Below are 14,356 nucleotides of genomic sequence, written 5' to 3'. Positions count from 1 at the left end.
CCTGAGCTGCCTTTGCCCTGGCACAAGGGACACTGGCGTTTGGCCCTGCGTTGTTGTTAATCAAGGCGCGGTATTTCTATTTAATAAAAGATCTGCCTCGGTTAATCAGCCTGCTCACAGTACACTTTAGGTCAGTCACTGCCAACACAGTAAGTTTCCCATTTAATATTCTGACCTGTGATGTGAAAAAAAGATAGGTTAAAAAGAAGGTAATTAATGTTTAGGGCAAGAACTATTTACACCCGCCCAACTGGCAGCAGGGAAGGAGTTTCGTAAGCAAGGGGAAGTGAAATTTGAATGGTTTCAGTGAAACGTGTAGGTCTGAGAGTTCACGAGGGAGAGTCCTTGGAGCAGAGACACTGAACCAAAGGGCTCGCAGGCCTGGCTCCTGGCAGGCTGGCAGACGTTAGCATCCCTCGAACGTGGCGTTGAACAATTAAGCAGGCTTTACCTTTTTCTAAGAAAAGAAGCCAGTCTTGTTTCAGTCCTGGTAATTAGTCATTTAAAACTTAGTTGTCTCCAGAGCACAATCTTTCTCATTAGCAATTAATATTTTTGTCTGTCTCTCTTTTATGAATCTTTGTCAATGAGATCAGGTGTACCTTCCTCCTCAGAGACTAGAAATCAAGAGCTTATATTTCACAAGACACTACATTTTAATGTAGCTTAAATTTTTGCCTCTTCTAGCATTAATCACAGTTGGTGGATGTACTGAAATCCATCTGGCTTTATTAAGGCCACTAACCCCACAGTATTAGCTCATGCCTTGTGTACACCTAGAACACATGGCAGCAAGTTTTCAGGACTGGTTTACTGTGGACTAAAAAAATGCACAAGTAGGGTTGAACACTTTGGAAACAGGTATTTTTTAAAACAATTTTCTTGAGATGATTGCTTTTCGACATAAAAAGGTTAGGTTGTGTTGGCAGCCCATTTTGTAAGGCAGTAACAACAGGAGGAGAGAGCTCTCAGACCAGACACGCCTGCGTTTTTTCTCATCAAGGTAGATGATATCTGAACTTTGTGAAGGTGTTGATTGTGTCATGTGGCAATGAATGTTGTTAAGTGTGTATTTAGCTACAGCAGGTAGGACTACATGGGCTCTATAATTCTCTTAGGTAGTGTATACTTATGAAACCCAGCTCTATGGAGCAGCACAGAAAAAGATTAAACACATTTGATCATGAATCTTGATTCCCAATAAATTACATAGGGATAACTGCATTTTAAGTTCACAAAGAATTTTTAATTATTCACTGTCACAAATGGTGTATGGTAGTGTTTGCAGCAAAGGTGGTCATCAGCACTTAGCAGCATCTTCAAGTACAACTTCCTCCTACTAGAAATCGTCCTGCTGGTGCAATGCAAAGTGCTGGAGAACATGCCGGTTCCAGGATGGCCACCAAATGACCAGCTGGTTTCTGGTGGGCAGGGGAGGCTTTTCTCCATCTCTCCTCTCTCCACAGTCCCAGGGCCCATCTGTGGCTTTCCAGACTTTAGCCCCAGTGACTGAGCCCTGCAGATAACACAATACAGAGACTTTTGTTTTGTAAGTTAACCTAAAACTGATGGTAATGACTCATTTCTAACCTTATCCAAACCTGGGGCTATAATTCACTTGCCAACAGGTGGCCCATGTAAGGGTAATGATTATTCCTCAGTAAAGTGTTTGTTTAACAAACTTTGCTTTCATTCAGCAAAAGGTGAAGTCACATTTTTAGGAACAAATCCTCAAGTGAAAAATGCAAATGTTTTTTGCTGCCTTAATTTTTTTTAATTATGTCAAATAATTCCCAAGACTAAAATGAAAATATCTGACTGTGACACATTAAAACATTTGAACCTGAGAATCAACAACATTTTAAAACAAGAAGCTATCATCAAAACTGATGCACTTCCATGAAAGACCTGGTTTCAAAGAAATTGTTTTCTAAAGTGTTGCCTGGGCACCAGCATCACTATTACTGTCCTCCATCTTCTCTCCCTCCCCCTCTGCTCTCCATATTTGTAAATTAAAATGGCTCAGAAGTGTCAGCGTGTAACACCCATGGCCCAAACACACCTGCAGGATCAGGCCCCACCACAGACCGAGGCTCAGAGGTCTGGTTTCCCAAGCCCAAACGCATTTAGGAGCTGACCCATGCACAGACGTGTTTGCCCTGGCTGGTGCAGAGGCATCTCTGGATAGAGACCAGCACAATTCTGGGCAGCTCAGGAGCTTTACTGAAAAAAAAATCTAAGGTGTTAAGGTTACTAGAATTTAAACAGGTTTTGTGGACCATAGAAAGCAGACTTAGGTGCCTAAATTTTGTGCCCATATTTCTGTGGACTTGGGCTTACTGTACTAGTGAAAGCCTTGCCTGCATGGTAATCAATGTACTGAAAATGGCCAAACCATTCCAATGATATATCAGAGTCCTTGTGGGACAGAGAGGAACCTGTGTCCCACTGAATAACACAACTACATAGAATAAATAAATCTGGCTGAAGCTTTGTCCTTTTTTGGAAAATAAGCCTGTCAAACCCAGATTGGGAGCATAGCTTATGGTGGTTTGCAGAGTTTCCTACAGGGGCCAGTGTTTTTTGACAGTTCCATCAAAAACCTGGTCATGAATTCAAATCATGGTAAATAAATCAGTGGATCATGCAAAGGCTGATGGAGGTGTGAAAAACAATGAGGAGGTGCCAATGATGTAGCACTCATTAGGTGGGACCTTCTCAAAAGGCAGTTGGGATAGAGATCTTGAAAGACTCTTTAGTCTATCAGAGAAAGGTTTAACATGTAATCATAGCTGGAAGCAAAAGCCAGACAAATTCTCATGAGAAATACAGCATGCTTGCTTGTCTGAGGGAGTGATTAGCAAACAAGCCATAAAGGGAAGTGGTGGGGTCTACAGCTCTTTGATTCCTTAAAAGCAGGGTCCTTCTGGAAGATACAATTTACTCAGATAAATGTTATAGGACTCAATGTGCAAATAACAATAAAATGTAATGGTCCATGTCATATACAATCACTCATATTAAATGGTCTGATGGACCGTTCCAGCTTTAAAAGTCAATGAATTAACTACTCTGAGAGACCCAAAGTGTCTTATTTAATTGTGCTCAGAGAGGAAACCCACTGTCTTGCAGTTGTCATCATTAGCATGGTCATCTCCTCCCGTATGTGTGCATTTCCTGCTCTCTGCCTGTGTTCAAAGGAGGTTTCTGCGATTTGCCTTACTCCTGCTGGCTTGCACAGGGCTGTGCTGGCTGCTTGCTCTAAAGCAAGGTGCTGGTCATAAGGGAGTGATTCTCTTCAGCTTTTGTGAATCCCTGTTGTAATAACAGAAGAGACAAACACAGCAGACATTGTACCACAAGCAGCAGGCAGCTCAGAAGCTTGCCAGATCACCCTTTGCACAAGAGAACAAGAATTGGTGTGTCCCCCCCCATGCTAAGGCATATTTATTATTTCCTACTTGACAATTACTGTGAAGGCATAGAGAAGTGAGGGGTTGTTATCAGATGGAAACTGTGCCTGGTACTTCTCATGCATTTGCCATCTTTCACTGTGGAGTATGGCACCTGGCACTTGGACTGTTCAGGCGTAGATGGATTAACTGAGGAATGACTGAGAGGGAGGAGAGGGCTCTGGAGGCAGGAACCAGTGGCTTCACGGCAGCTCCTTCCTACTCTTTCAAAGAGGATACAAGCCTCCCTAGGGTCTTGAGGTTTGGAGGTGCTTGGTGGCATCTGTTCATGCGAATTCAGCCTCCTGTGACAGCAGCTCTTGGTGCCAGGGTGGTATGGGCAGGTGACCCTCAACTGTTCCCCTCAAAGGGGGGCTGTGCCTACATCCAGGATGCACTCCCCCTGCAGTATCAATGTTCAGGCTGGTGTGGCTCATTCATCTGCTTTTCTGCAGCCTTAGTCCCAGTTTGAAAAATGAACGTGCAGAAGACAAAAGAGAGGGGTGGGATTCTGGTGGTAGCTAACAGCTTCTAACAAGTGTCCTCCTTCTTCCTTTGCCCAGGTTTTATCAGGCTGTGAATGAGTTTGACACCATGACTGCTGAGGACTCTACTGCAAGGATGAGCAACGATTCCTCCAATGTGGCTACCACAAAAGTCCCTGAAGGTGTTGCTGGTGCACCCAACGAGGCAGCTCTGCTGGCCCTCATGGAGCGCACTGGATATAGTATGATCCAGGAGAACGGGCAACGCAAGTACGGCGGTCCTCCTCCCGGCTGGGAGGGCCTGCACCCTCCTCGTGGCTGTGAAGTCTTTGTGGGCAAAATCCCTCGCGACGTCTATGAAGATGAGCTCGTCCCCGTGTTTGAGTCCGTTGGCCGCATCTATGAAATGCGCCTGATGATGGACTTTGATGGGAAGAACCGCGGCTACGCCTTCGTGATGTACACACAGAAGCACGAGGCGAAGCGTGCTGTCAGGGAGCTGAACAACTACGAAATCCGCCCTGGCAGGCTTCTGGGTGTGTGCTGCAGTGTGGATAACTGCCGGCTCTTCATCGGAGGCATTCCCAAGATGAAGAAGAGAGAGGAGATCCTGGAAGAGATTGCCAAGGTGACGGAAGGCGTGCTGGATGTCATCGTGTATGCCAGCGCCGCAGACAAGATGAAGAACAGAGGCTTCGCCTTCGTGGAGTATGAAAGCCATCGAGCAGCAGCAATGGCCAGGAGGAAACTCATGCCAGGAAGGATCCAGCTGTGGGGACACCAGATTGCTGTTGACTGGGCGGAACCAGAGATAGATGTGGATGAAGATGTCATGGAGACTGTTAAAATCCTCTATGTGAGGAATTTAATGATTGAGACCACAGAGGACACCATTAAAAAGGTCTTTGGGCAATTTAATCCTGGCTGTGTGGAGCGGGTGAAAAAAATACGTGATTACGCCTTTGTGCACTTTACAACCAGGGAAGACGCCATTCATGCCATGAACAACCTTAATGGTGTCGAACTGGAAGGCTCGTGCCTGGAGGTTACCTTGGCCAAGCCAGTAGACAAGGAGCAATACACTCGCTACCAGAAAGCAGCAAAAGGAGGGGCTGCAGCAACGCCCGAAGTAACTCAGCAACCTAATTATGTTTACTCTTGTGATCCGTACACACTAGCGTATTATGGATATCCATACAATGCCTTGATCGGGCCCAACAGAGATTACTTTGTGAAAGGTTAGTAAGCACACTTCGGGGATGTGCTGGGCAGGTTTGATTTCAGGCTGGTGTGACCCAAGGTCTGCCTGAGCCAAAGGACAGCTGGTGCCATGCACTTGTTTTCTTAAACATTCTTTTATAAGTCTTTTTGCCATATTTCTGTTTGGTATCATTTTATGACTATACCGAGTGTATTTATCTATAAATAATTGCTAATGTACAGGCTAGTATGATAGAGGCATCAAAAATATGGTTAAGAATGAGCTAATGGACCAAGCACGGGATGGGGAAGAGAGGGATCTGGTTTTTATGAGTGCTGTACTAAGTCTGAGCAAGTCCAAGGACTCCAGCTTCTCATGCCTCCTTCCAAAGAGCTGGATCGTAAGTATTAGAGATCGTGACAGAGTGCTCCCTTTGCCTTCTCCTGGAGGTGTGCGTACAGTGACCTGGTCATCTGAAGGGAGGGATGTCATGGCAGGCCTCAGTTGGGAGCTCTCCACGTGTCATTTGCCCTCCACATTAAAATGACAGTAGTGCTGTGTCCTTTATAAAGTCATTTGAGAACTACGAGCAGAAGGAATCACGTGAGTGCAAAATAATTATTTTATTACATATACTTTAATTAGTTATCAGTTACAGTCATTAAAAATTAACCAAAAATCAGTTATTCATAAAAAATCCTAGCAGCTATAACTGGTGTTATAATGACAATCATCCTGTACTTACAGGAATTATAGTTTCCTGAAATTTAATGTGTACTTCCATATAACAGGCAGTTTATCATGAATATATTCTTAAAACACCCACGTAAGACAAGGAATATTTTTAACCCTAGCTGATCAAGAATTTCAGCTTCTTCTCAATTTCCAGATTCGTACTTGCAATGAGCTACAAAGGAGTTAACTGACAGTCTAAGTATTCAATTGGGCCATTGTAGAGTGCATTAATACTGCAAAGTACTGTCATAATGTGCGTGGAGTCACTAAGATTAAAAAAGGCAATATTTTTTGGAGATGGGGTATATTCACATTACTAATAAAATAGCAGAAAAACCAAACAACACTAGTAAAAATATATGTAATGGTGGGACAAAGTTGGTTAAAGGCCAGGTACAACTTCAGGCCATCTCTGCAGGGTCCCATCGCGGCCAGCTGAGAGGCTGGGTCTCCTCTGGAGGACAGCTGAGAGCAGAAGGTGTTCCTACTGCATAGACATCACCCTGGAGAAGCCCCCCTCTCTCTGCTGAGTGCATTCGACCCATAACACTGGCCACGGTTAACGTATGGTCAGAAACATCAAGAGCAAAACTTGCATAGGCTTACTGGGTGCTTTTAAGGCCAAGCTTTGTTTTTGTAAGCAAGGTCATTAAGACTCAGATCAAACTAACTTCAGCAGCCTCATTTCTAAGCACATGCCTCCCGGTCGCATCCTGGGGCCGTTTGTGCTGCCCACGGGGCTGTTGCTCTCCGTTATTCACGATCCTGTTCTATGTTGTTATCATAAGCAGGCAGCATACGAGGCAGAGGGCGAGGTGCAGCTGGAAACAGAGCCCCAGGCCCCAGGGGCTCCTACCTGGGTGGGTACTCCGCCGGCCGTGGCATCTACAGCAGGTACCACGAAGGCAAAGGAAAACAGCAAGAGAAAGGATACGAGCTGGTACCCAACTTGGAGTTACCTGCGGTCAATCCAGTGGCCATTAAGCCCGGTGCAGGTTAGTATGTGCAATGAGGGAAGGAAAGCAGAGGTGGCAGGTGAACCCCTGCTCCAAACCCCATGTCAGACACGCGGGGAACCCTCCAGGGCCAGCCCATGGCTGCGGCAGTGGGCACAGCCCAGGGCCGGGGGTCAGCGCTCCCCTGTGCTGGATGCCTCCTGGCCCCAGCCGGGCTTTCTGCAAACAAGAGGCACGCAGCGGGACAGGGGACATGAACATCTGGGAGCTCGGCTGAAGCTGTGCCCACCCCTCCTGTCCCCTTTTGCACCTCCTCGGGAGGAAGCGGACTTTCTTCTCTGTCTGGTCATGTACATTAGAGCATAGTGACTAAGAGCAATCCTCCTCTCTTTTAATTTCTTCAATGCTAATTTCACCCTGGGAGGTTCCCAGCCCCGATTTCCAGCCAGGCTAGAGCTCTCCCCTGCTTAGTTTGTATTTCTCCAGTGCTATGAGGCTGGGAAAAGGACCTGGGACTTTCCCATTTCAGGAAAGTCCCTGGCTGAGGCAAACTCCTCCATCACCATCAGCGGCATGGGGAAGGAGAAATGCTAGGAGCCCTTGAGGTCCAGGTTGCACCGAGCGTACAGGAGGGCTCTCAGCTCTGCTGGGCTGTGGGGAGCCAGCCCAAGGGCCGGGGCAGGGATCGCATCCTTCTGCCACATCCTCAGCTGACTGTCCAGCCCTCGCCCTTCCCAGGTGAACGGGATGAAGGCTGAAGCCCTGCAATTCCTCAAGATCCTGTTTGGAAAGATTTTTATTTGGAAAAGTAGCTTGAGGAAGAAGTTCCTTGCAGGTGATGGGGGGCAAGCCCTTTTGCAGAAATCCTCAGGTCTCCTCCTCATTCCTCTGTCCAAGTAAATTGTAACTGCAGGACCTAAGCAGTGTTTAATAATAGAGAGGCAGTGGTTTCCCAAAACATGCTCCATACTTTATGCGGAAGCTACTGCCTGCATCTAATGAAAGCTGTGAAGAGTTCTTCATAACAGCTGGATGAGACAACGTGAGAAGAGGTCTAGACACAAAGGAAGGCTGTTAAGATTAGAGCCATTTCTGAAGGAAGATCAGACTTCCTGAGAAAACTACTCTCTCACAATCAGAAAATATTACCGCTATGCCTGTTTGTAAAGATACTTCAGGAATTCCAGGTATTACTAAAGGATGCTTGAAAAGTGGGCTTTGAAATGCACACCTATTAATGGTGTCTGTAATTCGTTCGTCTGCCAAACAAAAGCCTGAAGCTCAAGTCTAAATGTTTCTATAGTTGAAGCATGTTGAGACAGATTTCTTCATCGGGTCTTCCCCTCTCATACAGTTCCAGCACAGCCTCTGAGGACAGAAGCACCCGGTCTGTTTTCCCCAACCAGATCAGATGATCTAGTAAGCGGTACCACATGCCAGACTTCCCTCTGTTATTAAAAGGGTATGACTCTGAAAGCACATTACCAGAACGGAGGAGTAGAGATGTATCGACTCTGCAAAGTTTCCTACTGTTTAGAACAACCTTAAAGCTCATTTCATTGCAAACGGTTAGAAAACTCTTGAGAGGTCACCCCAATTCCCCAGTTGCCTGTTACTGCTTTTCTGGCAGAAGTTACCGCAGAATAGAGCAAGTGAGCTCTCTGCCTTTGCTTGGGTGAGAAATTATCCAGGTTATTTAAAACAGTGATAAAATTGGTTTGAGCTGACCAGGTGGACTTCATGTAGAAGGAGTACTGGAAAACCTCAAGGATGGAAGTCTCTGCTTGAGGAAACAATGGTAGTCCACTACTGGTGGCAACATCTCTGTCTGAAAGATACCTGATCAGATCCCTTCTTGCAGTCTCCAGGATCAAAACGAGAGTACTGCTTGCTGGCACCTGTCCTTCCCACAGGCAGAATTGCACACTTCCACATTGCAAAGCTTCATCCCAGTGAAAGAAACCCACGTGCATGTTTGGCTTCATTTCTGACTTACTGGCTGCACCCCCAGAGATGCCAACATCAGCCTGTAGTCCATCATTTATTGATTAGTCTGTTTTCCTTGTGAATAACCTTACTGCTGAAAGGCCCACAGGCTGAATGCTGAAGTGTGCACTACGAGGCAACCATGGAAATCATAGCATCATAGAATAGTTTGGGTTGGAAAGAACCTTTAAAGATCATCTAGTTCAACCCCCCTGCCATGGACAAGGACATCTTTCACTAGGTCAGGTTGCTCAAAGCTCCATCCAACCTGGCCTTGAACACTTCCAGGGATAGGGCATCCACAGCTTCTCTGGGCAACCTGTTCTAGTGTCTCATCATCCTCATCATAGAGTATTCCTTCCATATGTTCATTCTAAATCTACTTTCTTTCAGTTTAAAACCATTACCCCTTGTCCTATTGCTACAGACCCTACTAAAAAGTCTGCCCTCATCTTTCTTATAAATCCCCTTTACATATTGAAAGGCCACAATTAAGTGTCCCCCGAGCTTTGTCTTCTCCAGGCTGAACAACCCCAACTCTCTCAGCCTGTCCTCATAGGAGAGGTGCTCCAGCCCTCCAATCAGCTTCGTGGCCCTCCTCTGGACTCGCTCCAACAGCTCCATGTCTCTCCTGTACTGGGGCCCCCAGAGGTGGATGCTTCTCCAGGTGGGGTCTCATGAGAGCAGAGAAGAGGGGGAGAATCACCTCCCTCGACCTACTGGTCACACTTCTTTTGATGCAGCCCAGGATTGGATTAGCTTTCTGAGCTGAGAGCATACATTGCTGGATCATGCCCAATTATTGTGATTATTGGGAATGTTCAGCAAAGCACACCTCTTCCCTAAGCAATGCCACAAAGCTCCATTTTGGATTATGCACAAACTCACCGTCTCTGAACACCCTCATTCTGACTGGAGAGTTTTCCCTTTGTCTGAAAGACCATAGCTCCAATTATTTTGCATTGTCAAATTTTGGCATGAGGGAGAATTCTCTAAAGAGAAATTTCTTTTTTTCTTTTTTTTTTTAATGTCATTAAATAGATTGATCCTGTAGCAGAAAGATGGGATAAAATATATTTAGCCAAATTAGTCCTGGGAAATGCATAGTAGTAAATGAGCTGGTATGTCACAGAGTTGGCCAAAGGACAGCATATAGACTGAACCGTTTGCTGCCTGCGAGTTCTGCAGTACAAACCACACTTTTCTTTCCTGGAGCAGCTCTGCCTATGGCAGCTACACATTCCTTGATCTCAAAAGCTGGAGCAGGGACCCTACAGGGACAGTATGTGCTCCCACCTGTCCCTGTGCTCAGGCCACACTCTTGGCCAGGGGGAGGACAGCGGTGGTCAGAAGGGGCTGTGTAAATCCAGGTCGCAGATCCTGGTCCCCAGCAGGGCTCTGGCCCTGGGACACCCATGCTGGGAGCATGGGGGGAAATGCTGGGCTGAGCAGGCAGCACCGAGTCCATCGCTGCGCACCAGCCATGGTGCTCCCACCCATGAGAAGGGCAGAGGTGCCCCAGACCCCCCGCCGGCACATGGTGCTACCTGCCCTGACGAAAGCAGCGTAGGACCGCTGCAGGAGAGCCAGTGCAGCCAGGAGGGAGGGCTCTTTGAGGTCCTGGAAACCCTCTCTCAATGCACCTGATGTGTCTGGTCTCTCCTAGTGGCCATCCCTGCCATTGGTGCCCAGTACTCCATGTTTCAAGCCGCGCCGCCTGCCAAGATGATGGAAGACGGCAAAATCCACACCGTCGAGCACATCATCAACCCTATAGCCGTCCAGCAGGACCCGGCTAGCGCAGCAGCTGCTGCAGCAGCCGCGGCAGCAGCTGTAATACCGGCCGTCTCAACGCCTCCCCCCTTCCAGGTGAGTTCAGCACATTAGTCCTGCTTCCCATACATCTCACTTCCCATACATCCTGCTTCCCATACGTCCTGCTCTGCATGCCTGGGTGGAGGGAAAGCCTGGCCTCTTGCCCTGCTCCCATTCAGGAGATGCTGTCAAGGATGTTATGGTGCCCAACAGTCCTGCAGTTCATCTGACCTGTCTTGGACATCTGCTCTCCCCCTATGGGGGACCCAAATCTGGGAGGGAGGGAAAAGCCCCCCATGATCGCACAACTCTCATTCAACAGGGCACACACTGCCTACCCTCCCGTTATCACCTCCCCTTCTAAGGGGTTTGCAACTCAGGGGCTGGAAACAGGATATTACAGCAATTTAAGCACTTTTTTTGGAGGTCTGAACCCGATGCTTTCCTTCCAGGGCCGCCCCATCACACCGGTGTACACCATGGCTCCCAACGTGCAGCGGATCCCTGCCGCCGGGATTTACGGGACAAGTTACGTGCCATTTGCAGCACCCACTGCAGCGACAGCAACGATAGCCACGCTACAGAAGAACGCTGCTGCCGCCGCTGCCGCCGCCGCTGCCTACGGGGGATACGCCGGCTACATCCCCCCGGCGTTCCCGGCCGCGACCATCCAGGTCCCCATCCACGACGTCTACCAGACGTACTGAGACTGCTGGCAGAGAAGGGCGGCAGAGAAACACACACTGAAGGAACACTTTACTATTTATGAAGAAAGAACAGGCTGCGAAAGAGTAAACGTTTGGGCTCGGTAAACTGATGCAGAAAGTGAAGAATGTAATAGAAAAAACGTGTTCGAAATATTTTCTACGCTTGAAGTTTTCACTAACTTTTTTAGGCTATTTTTAAAATTTAACACACTTGTATTCAAACATTTCTAAAGGACCTCGATGCATCCAGCCCACCGCTGACGTGCATTTATACGCATCCTAGTGGGGTTGCATAGGGTCTCTTTTTTTTTTTAGCAGTTATATTTTCAATATATTTGTGGTATGAAGGTTATTTTTTAGTAACTTCTGCACTCCAGAGATGTCTATTTTGTAGTGCCTTTAATAATATATCAGCTATATATTAAAAAGCACACCTGAGCAGCTAGGGAAAGTTTTAACAATATATTTTGAAGAATATATTCAATATTTAAAGAATACATACCTTAGGTTTTTTTTTTAAGGAAAAAACCAACAAGTATCTTATTTAAAAACTTATACTGGAAAGTGCAATTTTAAAAATGTGCAAGACCTCTGCGTTTTTGTGCTGGCATTAATACAATCTGCTCATTCTTATTTGAAATCAGAAGTAACTAATATTGCCCGTTTGGGAGAAAGAGAAAAAAAAAGCCTCCTCACACAAACCTCTTCACAGTGTGATTCGCAGGCTTGTGTTAAAGGAAAGGCTCTGAGTTTTCCTTAACAACTGGATTTTCTATTTATTGAAGCTACTCGTAGTTGGAGCATGTGCAGAAATGAGTAGCCAATATTTCGCTCGAGGTGTCTTGACTTAGATCTTCATCCAGTATAAAGCCTAGGCTCTTTTTCAATGCTCTTTATTTTATTCTTTGAAGTATATGCTGTAGTGACTGAGAATGTATGCTGCTGTTGGCAAAAGCAGGTGCGCTCTTGCCAAGAGGATGTGCAGCATTACCTACCCATCGCTCCATCATGTTCCATAAGAAATTTCCGAGGTACTAGGGGTGGTAGTGATACTGGAATTAGTGAAACAGGGCTAGCCTCCCTCCCGGCCTCCCTTCCATGCTTAATTCCCCTTCTCCGCAAGTGGAGTTGTACATGCACATCAAGGGCGGGAGCGATTAGACCCGATGATTTTAAGACATAGAGTTTGTACATATCTTTTAATATACATTTTTAAAGTCATTTTATGTTGCAAATTTACATGGTATGTGGTTTGCCACAAAACAAAAACCTTTTATTGCGATGTTATAAAAAAGTTTGTTTTATTAAGAAGTAAATATATTATTGCAGTGTTTTGTGGCCTGTTTAAAGGCTTTTATTTAGTAGTGTGGTGAATGTAAAATATAGTAAACCAGTAAAGAAATATCTTGCCCATTGTATGAAGTGCAGCAGCCCTGCAAACACAGCTCTGGTGACACGAGCTGTGAAGCAGGGAGTGAGCAAACAATGTTCCTTTACTTTTTGTGATGTAAGTATCAACCGAAGGGGTTTCGTATGGAGTATATTTTGACAACTGAACCACTTCCAGACCACATCCAGCTCAGTTAAGTGACCTTTTGAATACACTCTTTTTCCTTGCCTCAAAATCAAGCGGTTGGTTTTTAGGTGCTCTTGCTCAGCCAAGCTGAGCTCTCCTTAACCCTGTTGACCTGTCAGCAAAAGCACTGTGAGGAGGTTAACCATTAGGTTGGACTCTGCCCCTTCGTGCCTCTTCCCGGGAGACTTTTATTGTCTGTCCCTGCGCTTCTGAAAGCCAGACCTCAGCCCCAAGGCTCTGCCCCTTTGTAAGGCAAGAGGAGGTGGTTTGGGTGAAGCCCTGAGGGGAAGCCCCAGTGGGGAGGCAGGCCCTCCGGCTAAGGCCCTGCACCACTCAACACTAAATGGCCACGTCGTGGCTCCGTGGGCTTTGCACAAACACCCCTGGGGTTGGGAAAAGGCAGCCCAGTGGTTTGGGATGAAGGAGGGATCCCTCTAGAAGAGGGATGAAGGGTGATGACTCCCTTCCCGCTCATCATCTCTCCGCTGGCAGGACAAGGGTCCTGCCGCTCGCAGAGGTGGCAGGGAGAGAAAGGAGCCAACAAGAGCAACCCCAAGGTGCCCCAGGCCACCGGTGGGTGCTGCCCGCACCAGGGCAGGAGCAGGCAGGACCTGGGGATGCAGGCAGGACACGGGGATGCAGGCAGGACATGGGGATGCAGGCAACCAGATCATGCTGAGCCTCCCACCTGTGCCTTTTACTCTTGCTTCTAAACCATTTCATGTACACTACTACTGAGGTAAGTCTGATAACTTGAAATGTGAACATCTTTAGGTTAAGAACAAACTATTCAAAGAAAAAATATATTTAAAAAAAACCAACAAAACTAGCGTGCCTTATTTTCAAAAGAGCTGATATTTTAGGTGTTTTATTGTATCTCTGTTCTCTGTACTGTCAGAAGCCTCTGAGTTTATTTAGTTCTTGCTCCATTTACGGTACATTTCTAGGATGTAGTGAATAAAGCATTCTTTAAAAATGGAGACTGTTATTTCATTGCAACATCCCACTGCCAGGTTTAGCCACTCCACCAAGTCTGTGCTCCCCTCTGAGCTGGGGAGTGGGTGTTTGGGGCAGGAGGGGAGCGGGGCCCCGCAGCCGGCATCCCTGCAGGCTCCTGTGCAGAGGGGAGATGCACTGTCCCACTGGGTCCCCCAACCCACCACCTGCAGAGGACAGTGACCTTCCTAGCAGGTGTACTGAGCATGTCCTCACTCTTCCCACAGCCTTCTGATTAGCCTAAATTTCTTTGCACATCCAGTTTAGAGTCAGTGCCTGGATGTGGATGGACCTGAAGGTGGCATCCCTCCGTGCTTTCCACCCACCCAGCGCACAAACCCCCTGTAGCTCTGTTGCATGTCCTCATTGCAGAGCAGAAGCGCTGTGGACTGGCACATCATTTCCATCTTGGCGTGCTCCACCCTTCAAACACACAGAAAGCTAAGC

General features: G+C 46.9%; 1 protein-coding gene across 16 annotated transcripts in view; it reads left to right on the top strand.

The window, feature by feature from the left end:
• Positions 1-13,891, top strand: part of RBM47 (RNA binding motif protein 47) — an 80,799-nt gene extending 66,908 nt beyond the window's left edge. For 10 of the 16 annotated variants that reach the window (XM_054824097.1, XM_054824091.1, XM_054824092.1 and 7 more), the window contains 4 exons: positions 4,016-5,175; positions 6,662-6,868; positions 10,482-10,684; positions 11,083-13,891. In XM_054824097.1, coding sequence (XP_054680072.1) covers positions 4,016-5,175; positions 6,662-6,868; positions 10,482-10,684; positions 11,083-11,337 — 1,825 coding nt within the window. In that variant the 3' untranslated portion in view covers positions 11,338-13,891. The remainder of the gene's footprint in view (positions 1-4,015; positions 5,176-6,661; positions 6,869-10,481; positions 10,685-11,082) is intronic. The other 6 variants (XM_054824098.1, XM_054824094.1, XM_054824104.1 and 3 more) reach the window with 2 other exon arrangements.
• The last annotated feature ends 465 nt before the right edge of the window (positions 13,892-14,356 follow it).

The sequence above is a fragment of the Grus americana genome, chromosome 4, assembly GCF_028858705.1.
Source record: "Grus americana isolate bGruAme1 chromosome 4, bGruAme1.mat, whole genome shotgun sequence".
Taxonomy (NCBI): Eukaryota; Metazoa; Chordata; class Aves; order Gruiformes; family Gruidae; genus Grus; species Grus americana.
Note: the sequence above shows the minus strand (reverse complement) of the source record. Positions and strands in the feature narration are given on the sequence as shown.